At 35.9% G+C, this 25,378-nt stretch overlaps 1 protein-coding gene across 2 annotated transcripts in view; it reads left to right on the top strand.

The window, feature by feature from the left end:
• zc3h7a (zinc finger CCCH-type containing 7A) overlaps positions 1-25,378 on the top strand; it is a 33,956-nt gene that overhangs the window by 746 nt on the left and 7,832 nt on the right. For both annotated transcript variants that reach the window (XM_073938490.1, NM_213434.1), the window contains 19 exon segments: positions 1,056-1,163; positions 1,448-1,487; positions 1,573-1,770; positions 5,678-5,836; positions 5,938-6,018; positions 6,194-6,247; positions 6,337-6,376; positions 10,138-10,445; positions 10,525-10,768; positions 15,462-15,493; positions 15,584-15,755; positions 15,858-16,013; positions 16,094-16,299; positions 16,564-16,664; positions 18,011-18,192; positions 18,273-18,343; positions 21,833-21,969; positions 23,854-23,959; positions 24,081-24,189. In XM_073938490.1, the coding sequence (XP_073794591.1) occupies positions 1,096-1,163; positions 1,448-1,487; positions 1,573-1,770; positions 5,678-5,836; positions 5,938-6,018; positions 6,194-6,247; positions 6,337-6,376; positions 10,138-10,445; positions 10,525-10,768; positions 15,462-15,493; positions 15,584-15,755; positions 15,858-16,013; positions 16,094-16,299; positions 16,564-16,664; positions 18,011-18,192; positions 18,273-18,343; positions 21,833-21,969; positions 23,854-23,959; positions 24,081-24,189 (2,464 nt within the window). In that variant the 5' untranslated portion in view covers positions 1,056-1,095.

Below are 25,378 nucleotides of genomic sequence, written 5' to 3' on the forward strand. Positions count from 1 at the left end.
TTTGTGATGCTAAACCGGACGGAACGGGTCCTCTACGAACTTGACCGAGCTCTGCTTCCGCTGCATGAGCACATCTGTCGGTTAACGTTAAAGGCCGAGAACCGACGAATAAGCTGAAACAACTTTACTAGAAGTTTAGCTTACGTAGATACATTCGCTTATAAACTTATTTTCAATTAAGAAAGCGTCATATTTACATAACATTTTAGGATAATTGTTATTCAGGGATAAGTATTTCTATTTTCTCCTGAAGCATCTATCTATCTGCCTATCTATCTGTCTGTCAACTGATCTATCTGTCCATCCATCCGTCTGTTTGTCTATCTATCTATCTATCTATCTATCTATCTATCTATCTATCTATCTATCTATCTATCTATCGTTCTATCGTTCTATCGTTCTATCCATGGATATACATCCATTCATCCATACTGTATGTTGTTCTATCTGTAGTTTTGTCTGTCTGTCTGTCAATTCATCTATCTATCTGTCTGTCTGTCAATCAATTCATCTATTTGTCCGTCCGTCTGTCCTGTCTGTCTGTCAATTCATCTGTCTGTCCGTCCGTCTGTCTGTTTATGCATGCAAGAACTGTTAAAACATGCTAACATTAGTTCATGTTAACTACAGATAAACATCTGTCTGTCTCTCTTCAATTTCTTAACTATTTTAATGTTTCAGCCTTGTGTTTTTTCAGTTGTGTTTTCAGTATTTCCTCAGCATTTGTCATTATGCATCATTATGTATTACGCATTTGAGCATAGTAATATGTTAAGAAATTATGTCAGTTCAATTTGTCTGTCAGTTCTTTATAATCAACTTCTCCAAAAAATGGTTGAGGCAAACTAAAGTTGAAGTTTTTTACATCTAATTTGTTAACTGGGAAAATAGAATTAGTGCTTTTACCTTACTTTATTATTTTCCTTAATATTAATGTCTGCTTACATTTTCTCCGTAATGATGTACGTTTAAGGTTTTCTTTGTGTATGTGATGTGCTTTAACTTTCCCTAAATAAATGTAGTCTTAATTTTTTTCTACATGCATGTATTCATAGGCATTAAACACAGTCAAGTCCTACACGCTCGCATGGGAAGATGTCAGCCACAGGCCAGGACCGAAGCAGCCGGTGGCAGGACATTCAGAAAGGACTGCAGTTCATTCAGTAAGTGTTATCAGTATTTCAACCTGTGAATGGAGCTTGTTTAACTTCAGTTTGTGCAATAGAGGAAAGCTATGAGAAATGGCTGACATCATCCACTGATGTTTTACTTCTGGTATGAAAGAAAAGAATTTGGTTGCAGTTCAAAACACTTTCTGGAATGCAAATTATCTACGACTTTGTTACCAAACCCCATTAATAATCAGTGATATGTTTTAAATATGTCATTATTCATGTTCTTTGCAGCCGTGTTTCATTTTTTTCTTTAATCTTTCCTCTAATTGCAGATCAACCCTGCCTTTTCCTGGCTCGCAGGAGCAGTATGAGGTAAACACTCCTCACTCTCGGTCAATCCAGCACTGATTTTAGTTGAGAATTCTGTGTTTATATTATGCATCTCTTTGTCCTCTAGGTGTTCATTCAGAATTTAGTGAGAAATCTGTTTGGTGAGGGAAACGACGTGTTCCATGAAGGCGAATGGGCACGAGCTGTTAATTTATACACAGAGGCCTTAAACATATCCGAGTATGCAGACTCAGAGGACATCCTCATCGCTCAAGATCTGAATGAGAAGCTTCATGCGAACCGTGCCGCTTCCTACTTGAACATTGTAAGAATAAACATTCTTTGAGGATGCATTCAATTCAACAAATGTTTCCGCAGATTGAAGCAGGGCTGTTTTCAGCATTAATAATAAGTGTTTCTTTGCCATCAGTTCATCATTTTAAAATGATTGCTGAAAGGTTGTGTAAATTTCAGCTGGATCAGATCTTTCACAAAATTCAGATCTTTCACAATAGAACTGCACAGTATTGGAGAAAAAACTGACATTGGGATATTTTGTCTTTATGCGAAATCAGAATCGGTTCATGAATTCTTGAGTACATCTGCATAAAATATGCAAAATTACAAAAAAAATATATACACAGTAATAATGCACAGATGAAAACATTACAACTAGGGTTGGACAATAATTCAGATATCAATATATATCGCAATATAGTTTTTTTTTGATAACTGTGAAATGAGTTTTAAACTCATTTCCGGTATTTTGATATACATTTTCATTATATATATATATATATATATATATATATATATATATATATATATATATATATATATATATATATATTACATTTTCATTTTATATATGAATTATTATATTTATATTATTATATTTATAAGATCTTATACGTTGTATCATTTGTCACTGAGTGACGGTCAGTGCTCAGCCGTCAGAAAGAGCGTGATGGATGTCATCACGCAAGTGACATCACAGACACGCTGCCTGCGCTCAGCACACTGAGCACAGCAGTTGGTTAGCTCCGTCGCTGAAAGTTTGCCCCAAAGTGTGCCCTGAATACAGATGTAAATGAACATGCTTCCACAAGAAAAAATGCAGACGAATTAGTTGATGAGAGAAGAAAGACTAATGGAGTGGTGTGGAAATGGTTCGGCTTTCTAAGTTCCGATAAACTCATAGTTTCGGTGCTCTGCTAAATGTGCGGGAGAGAGATGCCGACTAGCATCGAGGACACATCAAATCTGTTCCACCCTATTGAACATACCTAGAGTCAGAAGCAATGACAGAAGATGAGGCATCATAAACGTTTCCCATCCTGTCGCCTCACCACCATCCACCTTCCTGACATAGAAGTCAGCGGTGTCAGAAGAGAAGGCTATGTGGCAAAAAGATGGCTAGAGGCGCCGTGTTGGATTTAAATTAAACTTCGCTTCGTTAAACTTTGTGCATATACACCTATAAATTCCTTTCATATAAACCTATACTATTGAATGTTCAAAACGTATGAAACTTGCGCATATATGTTACATATAAATTTGATGCATGCATATTGCGTACATCCACATACACATGCACATTAACACGCGCATACATAACTCAATCCTCGCATAAACACCCAAATTAACACTCACGCACACTGAAACATGCTGCATGGCTGGCATATAGCACTGGCATATAGCACTCACGCAAACTTACCAAATAAAATTCACAAACATTTAATCAGTAATCTGGTTATTGCAAAGCTGATGAAACCGAAAGAGTGTGATTAACAGAGGTATTCAATCTGTTTAATAATGAAAATGTGTTATATAAAATAATATAAAATATTAGTCGATATAAATAGACTAAAAAAAAATATATATATATATATATATATATATATAAGAACTATTTTATGTTAAACCTTTTAATTTACTTGGGTAATTACATACACAAATATAAATAAACAGATAGAACCCTTAAAGGATGTTTAAGATGAAAAGCAACAAGAACTGAATGTACTCAAACAACTCTTTTTCTATTGCAAATATTAATGTAGCCTATACTCTTTTTGATTTTTTTATTATTATAATTATTCTTTTTCTATGTTTTTGTTATAAGTGTAAGATATTTATATATTTTTAATTGTTAAATATTTAGCATATACAAAAAAAAAAAAACGCTGTTAAAAGTTTCTGTTCACGTTAGTCAAGCTAACCTCCTTGAACTATCTATACATTATTTATATAAATAAATAAGCCGAGCCTGAGGGTTTTAGTTTTTTGACAGTTTATTTCACATTTCTTGTTTGTAAAGGCTAAATACAAGTAAAAAGTGAACATAAATTTTTAGTATTGTTTTTATTTTAAAAACAAAATGTTATAAGAGCCTGGAGGTATTATTGACTTTACATATTGAGTTTGCAGAGATTTTTAGGTACAGATATCTATTATGTGCGTTCTTGGCAGTTTTTTCCTGTGTTTTTAATATTGTCTATATCGATAACGGAATTATATCGTATCAATCGAAATTAAGAAATATATTGTAATTATACATTTTTGTCCAGCCCTAATTACAACAAAGATCGCAATTCAATAAACAGTACTTCATTTCTGTGGAGTAGGCTTGGGCGGTATCCAAATTTTGATATCGTCAAACCTCCTCCCTATTTTACCTTGGTATCCGGTATTACAATGCATAATAAAAAAAATTATGATGAAGAGCTCAAACAGTGTCACCAAACTGTTGGCTTGTGCCGCTATCATTCAGAAACTGAATACTGTATATGCTACCTTAGGTTCACGGTCACCTGTTTGTCTTGTTCGTATTAGAGATCTGTGCGGGATGCTCTCTATCATTCGCACGCACGCACACACACACACACACACACACACACACACACACACACACACACACACACACACAGAGACAGCACCAAGCAACACATAGCATCATGCTCTCTTTCATTTACACACACACATAATCCGCATCCACGTTGGACTTGCTCGCTCGCTTAGGAGCGATATTGTTAGCCCGCGCGCCCGCTCCCTTTCAAATTACACCAGAGTTACCGACCGCTCCCGCGCTTTATTGGGAAATTAAGCAGACCTGTGGTTCGTATTTACCACATCTCCATTCTCGTTCAGTCGAAACCAGAAATACTGTCAAAGTGCAGGTCTCTTGGTGCGTGATCTTACCATCTTACCTCTCTCTTACCTTACATCTCACTCTCCCTCTCTCTCTCTCTCTCCTCCACACTGTCCCTTGATGACAATTACGCATACGCATTTGTAGGCATTAAATAAATAAAATTTATTATTTAATACTTGTCTTCTATTTAAGTGCATTGTTTTTTTACGGTATAACGGTATTGAAATTGACACCGTTGCTATTTTTAGATCCCACGGTATACCATATTACCGTATTACTGCCCAAGCCTACTGTAAAGTCTTAACAGTCTTAATTGAGTTTCAAATTGCAATAATTAAATCTAAATTTACACTATATAGACTTCATTGTATAGATAAACAAAATTCATCTTTGTTAAAGTGGCAAACTTTATAATTTCTTGTGCCCAAATGGTTTAAAATTGCTTGAAATCTTAGTCACAGGTGTTAAACACTTTAAAATTATAGTCTTTAATTCTGTTAAAACCATGCTAGATTAGGTCATGCTATGTTAATCACAACATGACATTGCAGATCTTCACTAACAGTGTGACTAAAGGCTGATTTATAAAATAAGTTTCGATCTGGAGCTCCTCCACGGGAATGAAATGTAAACAATCGCTCCATCAGGCTCGCGGCTCTCTGCTCCACACACTTGTCACCGCTACCAAGCTGACCAATCACAGTCATTGCGACATGTAGTTAAATTTTTTTGTGCGTCAGTGTTAACATTAGCCACAGCGAGGACTATGCAACCACCTGAAGGCTGCACGTGTGAAGGCCATACGCGTGTGCTTAACGCAGAAGTATAAAAAAAGCCTTAATGCACAATCATCATACATTGCGATATTGATGCAGAAATGATACATTATGCAGTTCTATTTCACAATGTTGTTGTTAAACTATATTTTGGTCCGATTTCTTTAAATAGGTTAGTGTTAATAATATAAAAACCCAAGAAGTGCAATTATCATGCAGTATTCGACAGCTGCTTATGCTGCAGTGTTAATTGTCTCGGTTGGTTTTATTAATGCACTGTAATGTGTTTGTGATTATTTATGCAGGAGCTGCACGATCAAGCTCTAGAGGACTGTGAAAAAGCTCTTCAGCTCAATGAGAGCAACTACAGAGCACTTTACCGCAAGGCTCGTTGCCTAAAAGAAATAGGGAGACTTCAGGAGGCTTACGAGGCAGTTGCTAAATGCTCAATGGCAGTGCCTCAGGTCAGAGCATTTTTGGCTTTAATCAAGTTTTTTTTTTTTTTTTGCATTACCCAACAAAATGTGCATTTTGCATTTTCATGTTCTGTTTTGCTCATTTGCAGGATACTCGTGTGATTGAATTGACCCAGGAGCTTGCCAAAATGTTGGGATTAAAAATCCGTAAGGCTTATGTGAGAAGCAAGGTAAAGTAACTGTGTGATTAAAATGAACTAGGATGCGCTTTGTCTCTAGCTAATTTGAAGGAGAGCATTTAATTTGTGTCATAAATCGTTTATAATTATGTCATGCTTAAAGCTCATAATCTGCAGTTATTTAAATCTGACCTGTTCACTTGTGTTTTTTGTTTGTTTTTCCCAGCCTGCCTTAAATGTTTTGCCTGGGTCAGGTATATCAGGAGCTGTTAATGATAAGGTAAATTGCTGGCTGTGTGTGTTTGTTTCTGTATGCGTGTTCAAAATGATACATTTTGACATTCTTTCTGTTTCTTTATTTCCTAACAGCATTCACAAAGCTCTTCCTCTGTGGATGATATTGAATGTGGTAAGAATGTGTATTTTTTTATTCTTCTGTTTAAATTTTTTTTTAGGTTAGCAAAAGTGTTTTGAGACAAATTAATGCTTTAATTTAGCCAGGGTCTGTTAAATTGATCAAAAGTGACTATAATGACTTTAGAATGTTTTAAAAAGTAGGCATTAATAGCTTAGTGGTTAATTGCATCGACATATGCTCACGCCACCCGGGTTTTGTTTCCAGCTCAAGGTCCTTTGTTGAACATTTCTCTTCATTTATTCCTGTCTATGTCTATGTATTCACTGTCCTAACAAATAAAAGTAAAAAAAAAAAAACTTAAAAAAAGAATGTTGTGAAATTAGCGCTTCTCTAGTTGAATGTGTTTGAAACTGGGACTCACCAATGAATTGGCTGCTGATATTTATCGGCCAATTTTTTAATGAAATTAAAGTTGTTGGCATATCAGCAATAATATGAGACAGGCAGATGTTGATGATTTACTACTTATGAGTTGCACGTCTTTTGAACAGTTCAGCATTTTTCTCAGAGCACAATGTATCAAATACCTGCAAAAAACTAAATATAACAATATAAATATAATATAAAAAATATAATATAAAATATACAATATAAATTTTATATAAATATAAACTGCACAAATTATCAGACCTGAGTGTAATAAGTACAAAATGTCAGATGTGCATGGGGAAAGCAGCTGCTGTTGACTATGCTTAAAACCAATAGTTAGTTTGAGCTGAAATGTATTGGACATTAGAAAAAACTGACTGCTTTTTACTTTGGTGAGTCAATAATTTTCTGGAGCTACAAAATTTATATTGCAAAGGCTTAGTTTATATGTTAAGTTTGTTGAATAAATTTATAATGTTAAGTCAAGTTAAAGTGACCATTATTAAAATATATAATAATACTAAAATAATATACTGAATATATTTTGTGCCTCTTAAAATATTGGACAGTTGAATGCTAAATGGATCCTGTCAATATGAGAATCAGCTGGAAGTTTTTGTTAATCTCTATTAGTATCTGTCAAAACAAGTCATATCTGCATTCCTAGATTGGACAGTCGCAAAAAAGCACTAACTCATCCTTACTGACTGAAAATGGGATTGTTATGGGAAGTGTTGTGAGGAAACTGCACCAAAATATGGTATTTAAACTTGGCTGAGAAGATTACAGGCTTTCAAATGAACATTGGAGAGCAGTAAAGGGTGCCTTCATATTTGGTTTCACATTTGCCTGGTTGCATCCTAAATGGATTGACCCACCTCCACCTGCCCCAGTGGACTGTGTACACATTGGTGTTTTTTTTTGGCTCTGAACCCATGATTTGTAGTTTTGTTTTGCGTAATCACATTGGCTATGTAGGTAACATGCCACTGAAGAAGCCAAAAAAAGGCTTAATGTACGGAGGCCCATAGGGGACGTGGTGGTGGGGAAAAAATGGGTGGGAGGAAAAAAAAACGAAGTAGAAGGAAAATTATTTCAGTTTTTGCATGCTCTCACAAAGTTTGCATTTTCTCACAAAACTGTTGTTCCACAAACATTTCCTGTTCACTTCTCCATATTTTAAATATCTTAATGTGTATGTGCAATCAGGCATTCACCCACAGTATGAAAGCAATTCCTTATTAAATGCTTGATGTGCATAATGGATACGTCTTGCAGTGGTTGAGAGCTCCGTACTTCACTATGGAGCCTTTTAGAGTGAATGCATTAGAAAATTAATGCATTAGGAAAGTGATAACCTATTAAAAAGAAGAAATACAATAAACATTTTATTAAAAATATAGGCCTAGATCTATTCTATGTACAGTGAAGCATGAACCCAGAGTATGCTATTATATTATATTATATTATATTATATTATATTATATTCAGAGCTTCTGAGAGGTCTTAAAGTCTTAAATTTACCTAAATATTGTGTCAAAGGACTTAAATAATTTCAAACAGGTCTTAATTTTCCGATGTAAAGTAAAGCTACCCAATTGGGCCAACACCCAATCACCATTAATCCTTCTTTTTTTAAATATATTTGTTTTTGTTGCAAAGAGATACAATTCACAACAGCTGTTAGACATTTTTACAGCAAAATACCATAGGAAGAAAAAAAAAACCTCAGTGTTTAGAGCTTTATAAGTCTAAAATTTCATTCGTAATTGTCTTAAAAAGTCTTAAATTTGACTTAAAGAAACCTGCAGAAACCATTATACAGTGTTTCCTCTAGGATTTTTGCCAGCTATGGAGGCACGTCTTTTACACAAATTTACCAACTACCGATGATAAATGGAGAAATGTCGTGAGTGCAGTATTACAATTCGAGATCGCATTTATGTAATAAGAGCATGCGAATCTCTTCGCTTGCGCGCCGATTTCATCTGCTCATGCACAAAACTTCTTGCACGCCCTCAAATATACGCTGCTCAAGTGCAGATTTTCTTGTGCGCTCTCAAATAAACCCCGCTGAAGTGCGATTTACTGCATTTATGTAGTATGTCTCCAACATTTATAAGATTTGCTAGGAATATTTATGGATCTCTCCAATAGACCTACAGAGCGGCATTAATGCATCCTGAAGTAAAAGTGAAATGGCTATAAACTCCCGCAAGATAAAGTCTTTGTTTGCAGAACCACAGACCTTTATCTATAAATAAAGTATAAATATGGAAACTGTGTTCATCTTAACTGAAAGCTACGTCGTGTTTGCTGGCCTCATGCATTACGCACCTGTCAGTCAGTCAGCACGTCACCTTAAAGGGTTAAACAAATAACGCACAGCACTACTACGGTTACATTATCTCTGTTATAATTCACTTACTTTTTAATGCGTTTTGGTGCGATTATTACCCGCTGTTAAAAAAAAACAACAACAATGGCTGAATGTTGTGAATGAGAAGCTGTAATGTAGCCATGGCGGGATGAATTTTGGTGTGGCGCCCCGCCATGGCAGAATGAATGTAGCGGAAACCATGATTATATTATATTATATTATATTATATTATTCATTTTCTTGTCGGCTTAGTCCCTTTATTAATCCGGGGTTGCCAAAGCAGAATGAACCGGCAATTTATCCAGCACGTTTTTACGCAGAGGATGCCCTTCCAGCCACAACCCATCTCTGGGAAACATCTACACACACACTTATACACTACGGACAATTTAGCCTACCCAATTCACCTGTACCGCATGTCTTTGGACTGTGAGAGAAACCGGAGCACCCGGAGGAAACCCACGCGAACGCAGAGAAAACATGCAAACTCCACACAGAAATACCAACTGAGGCAAGGCTCGACCCAGCGATCTTCTTGCTGTGAGGCGACAGCACTACCTACTGCGCCACTGCGTCGCTTATATTATATTATATCGTATTATATTGTGTCATATAGTATTATACAACTGAGCTGTATTTACGCTCTAAGATACTTAATTGGAATGTTTACACTGTAACGGGTCTTCCATGCAAAAAAAAAAACTTTCACTCTCTTATGGTTAAACATTGAAATGAATCTACACTTTCTGCTAGAGTCTCATCATAATGTCTATGCTGAAACCTTGTATTTTGCTGTCCTGATTTATTGATGATTTGTGTCTCACTCAAGTAATAAGAGATAGAAAATAAATATTTTTTTTTTATGTGGTTTTATAATTCAAATATTATTTTGCTGTACTTTTGATCAAATCAATGCAGCCACGATCTTATGAACACCAAAATTGTACCTGATAAGTTTGCTGCTTGAAGCGTTTAGCTCATTAATGCCTCTTTGTGTCCACAGAAGTGGGCCAGTATATTCATGGTATGAGCGGCCCACTACCCGTCAGCATGCCAGTGTCTTCAGCTGTAAGTGAGAAGGAAGAAGTAGAGTCCAAGCCTCTGGTTGGTCTCATTTCACCACCAGTCATCCCAATAGAGACACATAAACCAGAGCCTGTTCCCATGCCTTTACATATGCCATTGGTCAATGGAACCAGGCCCAATGACTCTTATGCAGTACAAAATACTCACTTGGACTTTGATACCGATATTATTGGGGATGATCTGGATGAACTATTGGACCGAGCAAGTCCTCCTGAGGCTAATTTGGTAAGCTATAAGTGCATATTTAAAACTGCATGGATTGTATATACATCATGCTTATTTACAATTTGTTTTCTCCACTCAGGATATTCCCACAGTTGACGGACCTATTCCTTTACCTACCAGTATTTCTGTCAGTAGTTCAATACAGAGTCCTTTGCTCATGCCTTCTCATCTGAGCCATCCATTTTTGGGCATGGATTCGCACTGCACAGTAAATTTACCTGCACCGTATCACAAACCAATTTCATCGTATTCTCTTGGTCTGGACACATTTTCTTCACCACTGGATTCGTTGGATAGTTTGTCACTCTCAGAGACTCAGACAGGTGTGTTTCTTTTTTTTTTTACTGTCTTGTAACAAAGAAAAAAGGGGTTCAAAATTAATGGCTTGCACTCACAGGCAAATGCAGGAGAGAAATCATTCAATATTACAACTGCAGTTAATTAAAAAGGAAGTTGTAAAATTATTAATAAATACCTTGAAACAAATTTTCAAGTGGCTATTTATTGAAATGCAATTATTATTGTATTATTTCTAAAAACATGAATTTGATATATTTTGTCACCATGTCCTCTTGAGTGACACTATATGCTAATGTAAAAGCTGGCATTTACACTGATTTCCACTTTCAGAGCATTCCAATTAGAGATCTGCGCGGGACTAAATTTTGAATCCCGCCCGCACCCGCCAGGTTTTAGCCCGAACCCGACCGCTCCCGCTTATATTAAGCACTTGTTGTCCCGCTGCCCTACCCGCCCCGTTTTCTATCCGCCGCGCCTGATCCCGCTAAAGAGCGGGGGGAGAACAAAACCGAAAATCACCCAGTTATACAGTCCAGACAGCCTATAACAAGCTGTCTATATAAACACGCACAGCACCAAGCACACACACACACAGACAAAGCTTTCTCTCTTTCGCCCACTAACACACACACACACACACACACACACACACACACACACACACACACACACACACACACCTCTCATTCGCGCGTGCGCATACATGCATACATACATACATATACATACACTGCAACAAACAAGCTAAACACAGCATCGCGCTATTTCATTTACACACACACATACATACGCGTGCTCACTCGGGAGTCGGGAGCGATATTGCTAGACAGCCCGCTCCCGTCCCAAATTAAACCCGTTACCGACTGCTCCCGTGATTTATTCAGAAATTTATACCCGCGCCGTAGAAATCTGGTCGGGTCCTGCGGCGCCCGCGGGACAGCCACGGGAATGCAGACCTCTAATTCCAATCAAGATCATGTGACTGAAGAAGGGCTTGTTGAAACCACTAAAACATTACATTTTGTTGACCTTTGGTGTGACACCTCTTTTTGCAAATGTTCAATAAGTCCAAGTCCCGGAGAACAAAAACACATTGTTCATAATTTTATATGAAATAAATGGCACTATATTAAGATAAGTGTCCAGCAGTGAAGATAAATCGACCTCACACTATTTCTATATTATTGTATTTATACATATTTTTCTATTTGACTGTCTCACACCAGAATTGTCAGTGTACAACTGATTAAGCTAATGACCCCTTATATTTTTCTTGCCAAACATCAGGCGTCAATCTACATAAATGTTTTTAAAATTTTTAAATTCAACATTGGATTCACTTAAAAGCATTTCTTTTATGTCAACTACCTATATAGAATGTTCATGGCTTTTTCTTCGAGCTGATGCACATAAGACATCCACACCATTGGAATGTTCTGAGGATGCTCAAGAGCATGTACACTGCATCTACAATCATAGATTTACACCAGTAATAGACTCGCATGTAATTATATATGTAATAATGTAATAAATGCATTTTTTCCTCTAGGATTTTTTACAGCGGTGGCAGCAGGCCTTTTACACAGATCTACCAACTACCTGTGGCGTTATTTCAATGACGGATGTTGTGAGCGCAGTTTTACTAGTAGAGATCGCATTTATGTAATACAAGCATGCAAATCTCTCTGCTTGTGCACCGACTTCCTCAGTTTGTGCACAAAACGTCTTGCATACCCTCAAACTGCTCAAGTGCAGATTTTCTTGTGCGCTCTCAAATAAACAATGCTAAAGTGTGACTTATGCGTTTATGTAACAAGTATGTCTCCAACATTTATTAGATTTGCTAGGAATATTTATGAATGTCTCCAGTAGACCTACAGAGCGGCATTAATGCATCCTGAAGTAAAGTGAAACAGCCATAAACTCCATCAAGATAAAACCATTATATGCAGAGCCATAACCTTTATCTATAAATAAAGTACAATTTTAGAAACTTTGTTCATCTTAACTGTAAGTTACATTGTGTTTGCTAGCTTCATGCACTTGTCAGACTGTCAGCATGTCACCTTAAAGGGTTAAACATAATGCACAGCACTACTACGATTACAGAAAATTCACTTACCTTATAATATGTTTTGGTGCGATTATAACCCGCTATTAAAAAACAACTACTACTGAATGTTTTGAATGAGAAGTTGTAATGTGGCCGTGGCAGGATGAATTTTGGTGTGGTGCCCCGCCATGGAGGAATGAATGTAGCGGAAACCATGAAATGTAACTTAATACACCACAACAATGGCCTGGCTATCATGACATTAAAAAGTTAGAGTTTTGAAAAGTCATGTTGAGTTGATGCATATTTAAAGCCCATTCTCAGTTGTGAAAGATAAACACAATTAAATTTTCTGAGAGTTTAAATTTAAGCTGTTCGTATGTCCTGATGATGCACAAGATGATTTAATTTATTTTTTAACACCATTCCTAGATGGCCAATGGATAACTGAATTTGACATGTTTATTGCAGCAGTTATAATGTGTTAAATAGCATAATTTAGGAATGAGTTAGCGTTTTAGCACGTCTTGTTCCGATGTCCAGAAGTCAATAGACATTATTTTGCTAAAAATATAAAGGCTTCTTGCTAAAAATAAGGTCTGTGGTGATCACAAGCTCAGAATATTTTCACTGTTTATTTAATGACTTAAAATACATCAGCATTTTCTCTCTTGTCATAGGATTAAATCTTTTGCATGTCTTGTAATTACAAATAGCATTGGAAATACAGAAGTTGTCAATGACATCAACTAGTCACTTGAACTCAGTTCACTTTTACAGCCTCATTGTGTTTGAAATTGTGTAGTTTGACACTATTCCACTGCAAACTCTGAAATTTGTTGTCGTTTAGAGTATGTCAAATGCTTTTCACTTCAGAATATATACACCTAGTTAATTTGGCTAAATTATATTGAAGAAAATATGCAGGAAAAGGTTTTGAACTTGCAGTTTCATATGAGAAAAAAAAACATTTACATTAATGTCTGAAGTTCAAAATGCTTTTATAATTAGTGTCTAAAACTCTAAAGTTGTTTTTACTGTTGTTGTTTTTTTTTTTTTTTTTTTTTGGCTGTAATGTTCACAGTGACTTTTGTAATTAGTTTTCAAGATGCAATTATTTATATTCAGCATATTACCAACAGGTTAAAATCCAAGTAAGATACAATGGATTTCTTAGCTTATATAGTGCAAGTGTTTAGTGAAACACTTGTCTTCAGCTAATTTCTCTTGCAGACCATGGACACTGAATGCAAATGCACTTCTACATTACATTGCTTGCAAGATATTTAACTGATATCTTCCACCATTTGAAACGCTGAGCAATTTCACAAACTTGAGAGAAATGTTTATTCATATTTACTAGTAGCGAAGAGGAAGGAATAATCTTGTCCACTTGCTATGCTGTCATTTGATCTGTGGTTTCTGTACAGCATCAGAGTCCACAAAATGACTTAAACTTCCTAATTAAAATGGACAACTTGAAATATGAGACTTTTAATGGAAAGTGTCAAAAGCAAACTAGTCTTGTTGAGTTTTATCTATGGGCCTACTCACACTATGCTATCCGAACCGTTCCCAGGCCTGTTTCCCAGCTCGTTTGAGAAGTGTGAGTGCTATGAATCGGGCCCAGGCACGGTTCACTTGGCTGGCCCTGGCCCGGTAGGAAGAGGTGTGCTTGAGTGTGGTACGCTTGTGTGTGAGAGCAAAACGTGCCTAAGCCTGAAACTTGAAGCGAGATGTTACTTTTAAGGGACTGTTTGATACGGATTTATTAATCATTCTTACTGTTTAATGAATGCAAACTGTCGTAAATTATTAAAGACGCAAACCCCTCACTGCACCACAGCTGCACCTTCAGCAAACCTTCTAATTCCTGCAGCACGAGGACTTTATGATTGTTTATGAACGTCAAAAGCGGCTGATCTGTTCGACGTAATATTTGACTGTGTGTCACTGCATATCAAGCGACTTAAACGATATAACTATAAGAAATCTCCACTGTGCTGAGCGAGAGCGCTTACTGAACAACGCATCATCGATGACGTAAGCGTGCCCAGGCCTAAATGTAATGTGAGTGCGGGCTGTCGGGTGAGACTGGAGGGGGGGCAAGTGTGCTTTGGCCCAGTTCAAGGCAACTACTTAGTGTGAGTACACCCTATGAATCAATTCAAATGGCATAGACTAAAGAAGTTCTAGGCCTGCATTGATTAAAACACTACTGCAGTGCATATCATTTTATATTTTATAAACATTACAGAGCTTTATTTTCTGCTAAAATCCAAAAGGATATGGAAATCTCATATTGTGTGTCTGTGTTTGAGAGACCCGAGGTGATGCATATGTTTATAGTCCTATAAAATGCATCATCACTGCAGCACACTTTCACAATAGATTTATTGAGTGCCACTCCTTGAGAAATTGTGATAACTGGCATGAGTCATTAAGCCACTTCGTCAAACTAATCATGTTTTATAATTGGCAGTCTTTGTAAAGTGCAGTTGAATTGAACCTAATCTAAAATTTACCTCAATTTGGCGTCTTCACATCACAAAAGTGTTAATTTTGAACCCTTTTGTCAGTGACTTTTGTTTTTGTTTTTAGTTTCCTTCATAATTTCTGAATTTCCTTTTCTGTTTTTTGTTTATTTGATCATTATGGACCAGATAAAGCTTTTAGCCAGCATCATTTTCTATCGGTAAGATTTAATTTATTTCAATATTGTTTTATGGTTATTCATAAAATCTCTTTCATCTCTTTGCTTAATCTCAGTTATTTGCTTTTTCAGATGAGCAATAGCGACATGTCAGTGCCAACCATTCCACCCATCGGCATGGGTTACTGCACATCTGATGGGACGTACGCCCAGGAATATCCACCGCAGCTAGACCTCGCTAAGAACCCACTTGCTGATACCCATGATTTTAAACAAGCCTGTTCTTCATGCTACATTAAAACCGGTGAGCATCAGTCATGCAGGATAGTTGCTAAGCAGCCAATGCAGCGCATGACCTTTTTAAAAGATGCAAACAATGAGGTTTCTTTTATGACTGTGTTCACAGGCCCGGGTGTGCTGGATTACGCTTACCTTCCAGAGGACCACAAATGCAAAAAAGATTTGCTTTTGGGAAGAACCAAACATGTGGAACTTCAGACGTGGAAACTTATTCGGCCTAGACCTAAAAACCAGTACATGGGGCCTTATTATATTTGCAAAGGTAATCAGGGTGTGATCTTTCCGGGGTTTGTTTCTGCTGCTTTACTAGTTGCTAAAACTCTTCAATTATTGCTCTTATAGATGTGGCGATAGGACAGGAATGCCGGTATCTTGGCCACTGTACCTTTGCTTATTGCCAAGAGGAAATTGATGTGTGGATGCTTGAGCGCAAAGGCTTCATCTGCCGGGACAGTCTGTGCGATCCTTATGGATCTAGACCTAAGATTAATTTGACTGTGGCCAAAATCCTACAGGAGCATCATGGGATATTTCTGTTCCTCTGTGAGGTAATGGCTGTTTTGAATGCGTTGCTTAATATAGATTGAATTACTTACTAATCCAGTGTCAACCAGCCTAAATGAGTCATGTTGATAATGAGTTCAATCCTTTTCAGTTTTTTTTAAACACTCCCTGTCATTTCATCATTGAACCGGATTGACTGGTTTTGAATGGACGGGATTTTCAGTTTCACTGTTTGTTTTTCCGTCATTGCTGAAATTTGCATCGGTTTAAACTTGTACAAATACCTAACATGTGTGACCTCTCTGTAGGTGTGCTTTGATCACAAGCCTAGAATAATCAGCAAAACCAATAAGGACAACCCCAGCCTATGCTCTCACCCAGTGACAAAGCATGCGTTTGAGGAAAAGAAGTAAGCATCTCTTCTTGTGGAGACTTGTCCAGACTCTAAATGCCATGCAGTTAGTCTGACTTGATTGTTTTTTTTTTCTGGTAGTGGGGATTAAATGAGGCCAAGTCATGGCTGTTTCTAAGTTCAAATATATTTGGTTGGTAAAAATGAATCAGCATTGTTTTAATTAGACTGTGAAGTTTTCTGAACTGCGTCAGTAGGCCAGTTTCACAACCGCATCTTGGTTGAGAGTGTTTGCATGGCGAAGGTGTTTTAATGGTGCACCTATTTTAAACCTCAATATTAAACTGCATTTCCAGCAAATCAGCACTGATTTACAGTCCATTACATTGATAATGTTAATACAGCTATAGAAAAAAAAATATTTATATATATTTTTCTGGATTTACTATTTTTATGTCCGATTAAAATGTAGTTTTGTAAAATTTTGTTTGTTTTCTGAAAAAAATGCAAGATTATAATCTGATTAAAATTGCAATTTGCTATTTAAAATGTGATTTACTATAATTTCATAAAAGAGCTGCAGGTTTGTGCTGGTTTTAATAGCACCGAAGAAAGACCAAGCAGAATCACGAAGTACGCTAAACCATGCTTGTTTATTTAAAACCGTTTTTTCCAATTAAGTTGACAGTTGTCATAACAAATTAAGAAAATAACAATAAAACGGTATACACAACAAAAACAACAGTATTTTAAATTAGTCAAATAAATGATATATAAAGTCTTCTATATAGATAAATAAAACCTTTAAAATATTTACATTGGTACTTTATTATTATTATTATTTTTTTTTTTTACATATTCATATATTATTTGTTATACAATTTTGTCCTTCAGTATAAGCAGTCAGATATATAAACTGTAAATTTAATTTTGCCTGCTCAAAGAAATTTTTTCGCCATAGTAACACTCTAAATAATCGCAGCTTTTGCAGTTTTGAAAATCTCACTTTTTCAAACGTAAGTTCAGTTTAAAATCGATTAATTGTGCAGGCCTATTATGTCCTCTCAAACTTTTTTTTTTTTTTGTGCTTAATATAACAGCCATGTCTGCAGTTTTTGCATTTAGATGTCTTATTATTATACTTATATCAACAATAAGAATGGTAATATTAATGTTATAGTACAACAAATCTCTTCTGCACTTTAAACAAAATTTGTATACATTTACTTTAATCAAATGTATTTTGTTTTTAGCATTGAAATATTTGTATTTTAAAGAATTTCACAGCAAATATATGCAATATATTTCAATTGGATTTTTTTAGTCTAATATGTTGTACAGTTCTTGTTGAGGTCTTTTTTTTTAGTAATATAAATTTAAAACTTTTTTTCCTCTTCCTCCAGGTGCCTTGTACACTATATAAGGGATAAAACGGTCAGGTATTCCAAAATTCGTCCATACAACCCTTTTTGCCAGATGGATCTGTGTCGGCATGAGGTGCGATACGGTTGTCAGCGAGAGGATTCCTGCTTTTATGCCCACAGCCTCATTGAGCTCAAAGTGTGGATGATGAAGAGTGAACAAGGTGAGCAATCGAACAGATTATCTGGAAGCATCTGGAGCGATGAAGGCTGACGCACTCACTGATGTTGTGGTCTGTTTCAGGCATTTCACATGAAGGTATTGTTCTGGAGTCGCAGAGATATTGGAATATGAATGCTGCTGTTTATTCACAGGTGAGGTTCCATTAGTATACTTACTGCTTTACAAACATTTACTTTACATGGTCTAAAGGGAGAGTTCAACCATGCATGTCTATTTCTACTATTTATTCACCCTCAAGCAGTTTCAAATATTTATGAGTTTCTTTATTCTGCTAAACACAAAAAAGAAGATATTTTGAAGAAAGCTGAAATGGTTAACTATTGACTTCCATAGAAGGAGAAACAAATACTATGTAAGGTAGTGGTTATGGGTTTCTTCAACATATCTTTTATTTTGATCAAGTGAAGAGAGTAAATTACTTTTATTTTTTTTATTTATTTTTTGCCAAGCTTGTGGTTTAACCAAAGTAGTGCAAAACAATTCAAAGTAGTTGCGAGATGCCCAGTTATTCAATTCAATTCAGCTTTATTTGTATAGCGCTTTTACAATGTAGATTGTGTCAAAGCAGCTTCACATAAATGGTCATAGTAACTGGAACAGTGTGGTTCAGGTTTTAGTGTTTAAGTTCAGTTCAGTTCAGCTCAGTTCAGTGTGATTTAATCATTACTGAGAGTTCAAACACTGAAGAGCCAATTCATCGATGCGTAGCTCTACCAATCCTGAACCATGCGAGGCAGTGGCGACAGCGGAGAGGAAAAAAAAACTTCACCTGATAGGAGTGAAGAAAAAAAACCTTGAGAGAACCAGACTCAGTTGGGCACGACCATTTTAATTTCTCCGCTGGCCAAAAGTCTTGTGCAGAGCTTCATTCGTCGTGGTTTAGGCTGGAAGATGGCCTCAGCAAAGACTCGTCTGTCCCTGGATCGTCGGTGGAATCAGACTCATGTTCTCCACTCCCCACGACCATCAGCGCAGCAGCAGCTCAGGATATGGCCTGGTCCCGGATATGGAATCCTTGGGATCATCACGTCGCTGGTCTTGGATCCAATCAGTGACTCCGCATAATCTGAGGACCTCGGGATGAGTATCCCCAGGTGAAAATAGAGAATAAAGAGAATAATTAGCGTAGCTGCTGTTCATAGTGTATTTAAGCAAGATGCAGAAGCCAGTGTGGAACCCGCTAGGTGATGCATTGAGTGTATGCTTTACTAAACAGATAGGTCTTTAATCTAGTTTTGAACTGGGAGAGTGTGTCTGAGCCTTGGACGTTATCAGGAAGGCTATTCCAGAGTGTAGGAGCCATGAAAGAGAAGGCTCGACCTCCTTTACTTGATTTTGCTATTTTAGGTACTACCAGAAGCCCTGAATTTTGAGATCTTAAAGAGCGAGTTGGTTTGTAGCGAGACAGAAGGTTGGTTAGATAAACAGGAGCTATTTAGAGCTTTATAGGTGAGAAGTAATATTTTAAATTCAATACGAAACTTAACAGGCAGCCAGTGTAGGGAGGATAAAATTGGGGTTATATGATCATATTTTCTAGACCTGGTTATGGATAAAGTCAAGCTAAAGTATTTATCTTTAAATCTTTAAGATGGTGCAGAAAGCAAAAGTGTGTAGAACTTGATCAGCATCCCTTGAAAATTAATCTTTTTTTCATTTGTTTTAGGTCAGGTTTTTGCAATATCTCTACCTTGAGTTGTTTTGCTGAATATGTAACCTGCATCCAGACATCAGATTTATTTTAGAGAATTGATAATGTCTTAAAGCAAAGTCACTGCACCACCATATTAGTCTATCCAACTGTGATCATTACTGATGTAATGACGTTCTATTGCTTTGATAGGACATTGTATGATTTTTAATAAGAGAATGTTGGCTAAATGGTCACATTTATATTTCATGGTTTAAAGGCTTAGTTCAAACAAAAATGAAATTTTAAAATAAATGTAAATAGGATGTCTCTGATCTTGTCTACCAGCAGGTAGCTGTAATGCATTATTTTAGTTTATGATCTACATAAAAATGAATGAAAAAGCAAGCCTTGCTTACTATCTGCAGTTACAGCACACCAATTAACATTAAAATGCAAGTGAACAATAACAATTTATTGTGCTCTTTCAAAAGTCTTTGCATATGGTTATTTACACTATTATACCTCTTAATTTTAAAGAATTGTATTGTAAATTGGGCAGCACTTATCTTGTATAAAAACAAATACTAATTTAACTAGGGCTGCACAATATTGGAAAAATCGAACACAGAGTTATTTTGTTTTTCTGCGTTTTTTTTATATTCCTATATGAGCGTTATTACACCAGATGAATTGAGAATTTCTTTCTAAATAGACATTTAAATAGAGATTCATTTTAGATGGATTGGGGTGGATTCTGTAGTGGAGCAAATCATGCATAAAATATAATAAACAATCTACAAGCTTATAGGAATGCCATTAAAGTAAAAGATGCAAAGGAAATGAACTGTGTTTTATGCTTTTTCGAGAAGTTTTGAGAATAGTCCAATGTAACATATTGCAAAGTCTTCAATGCATTAATAATGCCACGAATCATTATTAAAGTTACAAACTGTACAGTTTCTTAGGCCTGAATGCCTTTAAAATCCACATAGAGTCACAAGCTTCCAAATGCATCAAAATGACTCAACATTACAGATCCTGCGATGTGATTATTGCGAAGGAATGAATGTGATATCAATGCTGAAATAATACAATGTGCAGCCCTGAATTTACCCACAATCTATTGCCACATGTACACGGGTATTTTTTTTTTCCTTGCATTAGTTTTTTTTTTTTTTTTTTTTCTCCCCCCCAGTCTTTTTCCACATAAAAATGCATGTTAAACGCGCATCAAACAAACAAGCTCAGATAAAAACCTTGTTTGCTGGGTTCACACCAAATGCGGAATCAAGCATTTGGGCGGGCACTTTACATACAAGTCAATGCAAACATGTGAACAGAGGCGGATTACCATCACATGATGTAAACGATGCAGAATATATGACGCGTTTGGTTTGCCACAAATGTGCAAAATTTGCCTCAATCACATCATCTGTGTATGGTGTAAACCCAGCCGTCAGAAAGGAAAGCAGCGTGCACACTGACATCTTGAGGCAAGATTGTAGTGTCCACACGACCACATTGTACCTGCAGTTTTGTAAAAATTTTCACCTTTACCAGAGTTTTCAGAAAGTTTCAGAAAGAAAAACTGATTTTGGAAATACCCGTGTTCGGGTGGACAGGGCCTAAAACCACTTGAATTTAACCAGCGATTAGATTTGTCATATCTTTTAGGGAACATCTTGCCACAATTTTTGGTGGCACAGTGGGTCATTGTTTTTAAAAATGGAGCTGCCATTTGAGCCCTCTGTCTGTAGGAAATGGTAAGATGGTGATTCGAGCTCTCTCACCAGTTTAGGATTGATGAGCAATCCAGTCAATATACATAGATCAGCCGATACAAATCACTCTTAAAATGTGTGATGTAAGCTGGTTGACATAACTCTACATGTTAAGACACCGGATTAAGATTTGTTGATCATTTTAGAGTAAATGCGGCCCTGTTTCCAAGAGATTTCTTATGTGTTTTCTTGTGTGGATCCCACAGGAGTTTGCACCTACCATGCGCAGGTTTGGCCCAGTCAATCTGAAGATGCAGTTTGTATGTGCTCAGTGTTGGAGGAACGGTCAAGTCAGCGAGCCGGACAAAAACAAGAAGTACTGCAGTGCCAAGGCCAGACATCCGTAAGTCCAGCTCATATATTCATCCCAAAATAGAGGCTGTATCATTTACTCTAATTTTGTATCAAACCCACATGACTTTCTTTCTTGGAATTCAAAAGGAGAAATGTTTAATCTACTACTGCTTTCTGTCTAATGAGAGTGAACTGAAGGTGAATCCTCACATGCATTCAAGTTCTAGTGAAATAATGGACATTATTTTCTTCTTTTTGTTTTTCAGTAGGTTATATATAGAATTGTAAAATAAAGGCTAAATTACCTTTAATTGCTGTAATTAACCTCTTTCTTTTAGATGCCACATGACCAATCCTAAAATGCGAAAGACATTAAATCATTTATTGTATAAAATCCAGTATAAACAGTGAAGATTAGGGATGCATTGATATGGATTTTTGGTGTGACAAATCACGTGCACTCATTATAATCAATATGGATATGCCGATCAAACTGAATACAATCTTATGCCAACAACACATGGCAAGCAACGCGTTGATGATAACAAATAATCATATTAGATTACAATCAACTCAACTTGTTGTTTAGCACGTGTGCATTGCTGCTATTATGTTTACGCATGTAATATTTTTTCCTGAGGCGATTTAAATCAAAATACACAATGAAACTCTAGCAAACATATCAACAATGATATGGAATATGGTTACTTACTGAGTTATTAATGACACAAACAATACCACACAAAGAAAGGACGGACTTTGAAGAAATAAATGATGTGAAGAAAGCTCTGTTATAGATTTCTGTTATTATATGGGTTGAACAAATTCAACCCATGCTTGCTAGAGGCAGGCAGTTCTAAACAATTATGTAATCTATCGGCTTAAAGATTTTGATATTGGACTTGTGACGATAGCATTTATTGGACAATAACAATATGGTCGTCAATATATTGTGCATCCTTAGTAAAGATGCATTATAAATATGTCTAAATTAGTATTATGTTAAAAATATGTATATTTATTCATATGTATACATTCATTTATTGTATATTATCCATTTATTTGTTTATTCACACCATTATTTACCTATTTTATTTTCCATCTATTGTTGTCTACTTTCCATTTGTTTAAATTTTACTTAAACTAATTTGAAAACCAATTTTATTCATATATTTCTACTGCTTTTAATACTAGTGTATTTTAATTGATGTTTATCCTTAATAGATTACAATTTTTTTTTTTTTTTGTATTTACTGTGTGCACTTACTTTGTAACACACACCTAAATAAATAAAACTCAAGTTTAATTTTACACAAATATGTAGAATGACTCTATAATTCAAGTAATAAAAGCAGACGCATTTTAAATGTGGATAAATAGTTAAACAAACCGGAAGTTAATTTAACCTTTTAGACACAATGTTTACTCTATTCTGTTGCATCAAAGCCAGAACTGAACATTTGTTCTGCATTGTTTTGTAGCTCTGTGAATCATCATCATCATCATCATCATTATTATTATTATTATCATTATTTTAAATAAATTGTTAGTCAGTTACATTGTTGATTCATTCATGAAACCAAATGTTACATTGTTTCCAAATTAATCTAATGGACAGATGTCTGAAAAAAATGGCAGTTGCCACCACCTGCTGTTTGTTTAGTGTCATATTTATTATGACAGGCCTAAATCAGCCAAGGTACCAGCACAAAGACAGACTCAGATGATTTAGTATCTGTATAAAACAAATAATCCCCCCAAAATACATATATTATATTATATTACATTATATTATACTAGATTAGGTTAGGTTAGATTATAGAACTTCATCAGCATTCATTTGTTTTAAGTCGAGCTTTTTCAGCATCTCTACCTTGTGTTGTTTTTTTAAGTATATAAAATGCATCCAGCTATACCTTTTTTCGTTCACCAGCTGGTCTAAAGACAGACGAGTGGTTCTGGTTAGCTCTGTTGAAAGGAAAAAGTGGACAACAGTTCGAGCTCTCCCATCCAAAAAACCTGTTCCTGCTCAATTTGACGTAAGTGTGATTTTCTTTATTTCAGGCTAAACACAGTCATATTTTTTTTAGGATGACCAGAAATTGATGCTTTGTGAATACTGTCACTGGCACTCTTATAATTAGTTTCTTTTTTTTAAAGATTTGCATGCATGTTTCGGCTGGAAAAAAGTGTCAGTACATTGGAAACTGCACATTTGCACACAGCACAGAGGAAAGAGATCTATGGACCTTCATGAAAGACAACAATAGTAAGTTTAGTTCAGTTTGAGAATCAGTTTGACATTGAATGAATGCATACTTTTTGGTTTCTGACCCTAAACATTTGAATGGTAGGGTTATAGAATGCTTTAATACTAATGCTGTGATGGTTTCTAATCATCTATTTATACCTATATCTATGCTAGGTGTTAAAAAAAAATCATATAATCTTTCATATCAATCAGTATCAAATTCTTGAATATTTTTTAACAATTCATTTAGAAATAAAGTGCAGTATAATTTGATACTTTTTTATTTTTACCACTAAATGTTAAAAATATTAACAAAAAAAATCTTGTCATGTTTTTTTAAGAAAATAAACATAATTGTTAAAGACTCCCAAACTTGATGAATAAAATGTTACAAAGTGCAATGGTTAGGTGTAAACGCTGAACAATCAAAGCAAACTTTAAAGAGCATCAGCTTCTGTGAGAGGTCAATAATAATGATACAGTAAATCTCAAACTCTGTTAACAAAACAAATTATGAAAATCAAATCTGAGCTTACTAGTAAAGAAACCAATCTCCGTTATTTAAATACTTATTGCAACAGTACATGTGTGACTACATTATTTCGATGCTAAAAATTCTTTCAGATGGGGAGCTAGTGGTCTGATGCACAAGATAAGAAACCAAAAAGCCACTCTGGTGATCTTACACATCCTTTTTATTTACAATCTCCTCTATGACGAAACCTAAGTCGAATGCATTCACATATCATGTCTAAAAGCAGATGAAAAGTGCGATTCAATGCGCTTGCGCTCCCCTGGTGTGTGTGGTAACTTGGTGACCATCAACCTTTTTTTTAGAAGGAGGACAAACCATTGCTTTAGTTTACAAGTTTTGCTTCTGGAGAAAATAAAACCGGACTGCAGTATTTGGGTGCTCGGTGTTGTTTCGAGGTAATTAGTGTACCGATATTACTGAACAATGTAAATGCCATACAAAGTGTAAAGCTGATTTGTTAGTTCTAGTCACATGAATCATTGTGCACTCGCGGTATTCGGAAAAGTAAAGATGTTTTCGACTAGGTGCAATTTATGCAAGTGCATAAGGAGCGATGCACATGTGGTGCACCCCCATTGTAATTAACAAACTCATATGGTCCTTAAGCTTATTGGCATTCTAGCCAAGGCATGCGCTGAGCCAGCTAGGCATGGGCCGGTATAAGATTCTGAC

The sequence above is a fragment of the Danio rerio genome, chromosome 3 (assembly GCF_049306965.1).
Source record: "Danio rerio strain Tuebingen ecotype United States chromosome 3, GRCz12tu, whole genome shotgun sequence".
Lineage (NCBI taxonomy): Eukaryota > Metazoa > Chordata > Actinopteri > Cypriniformes > Danionidae > Danio > Danio rerio.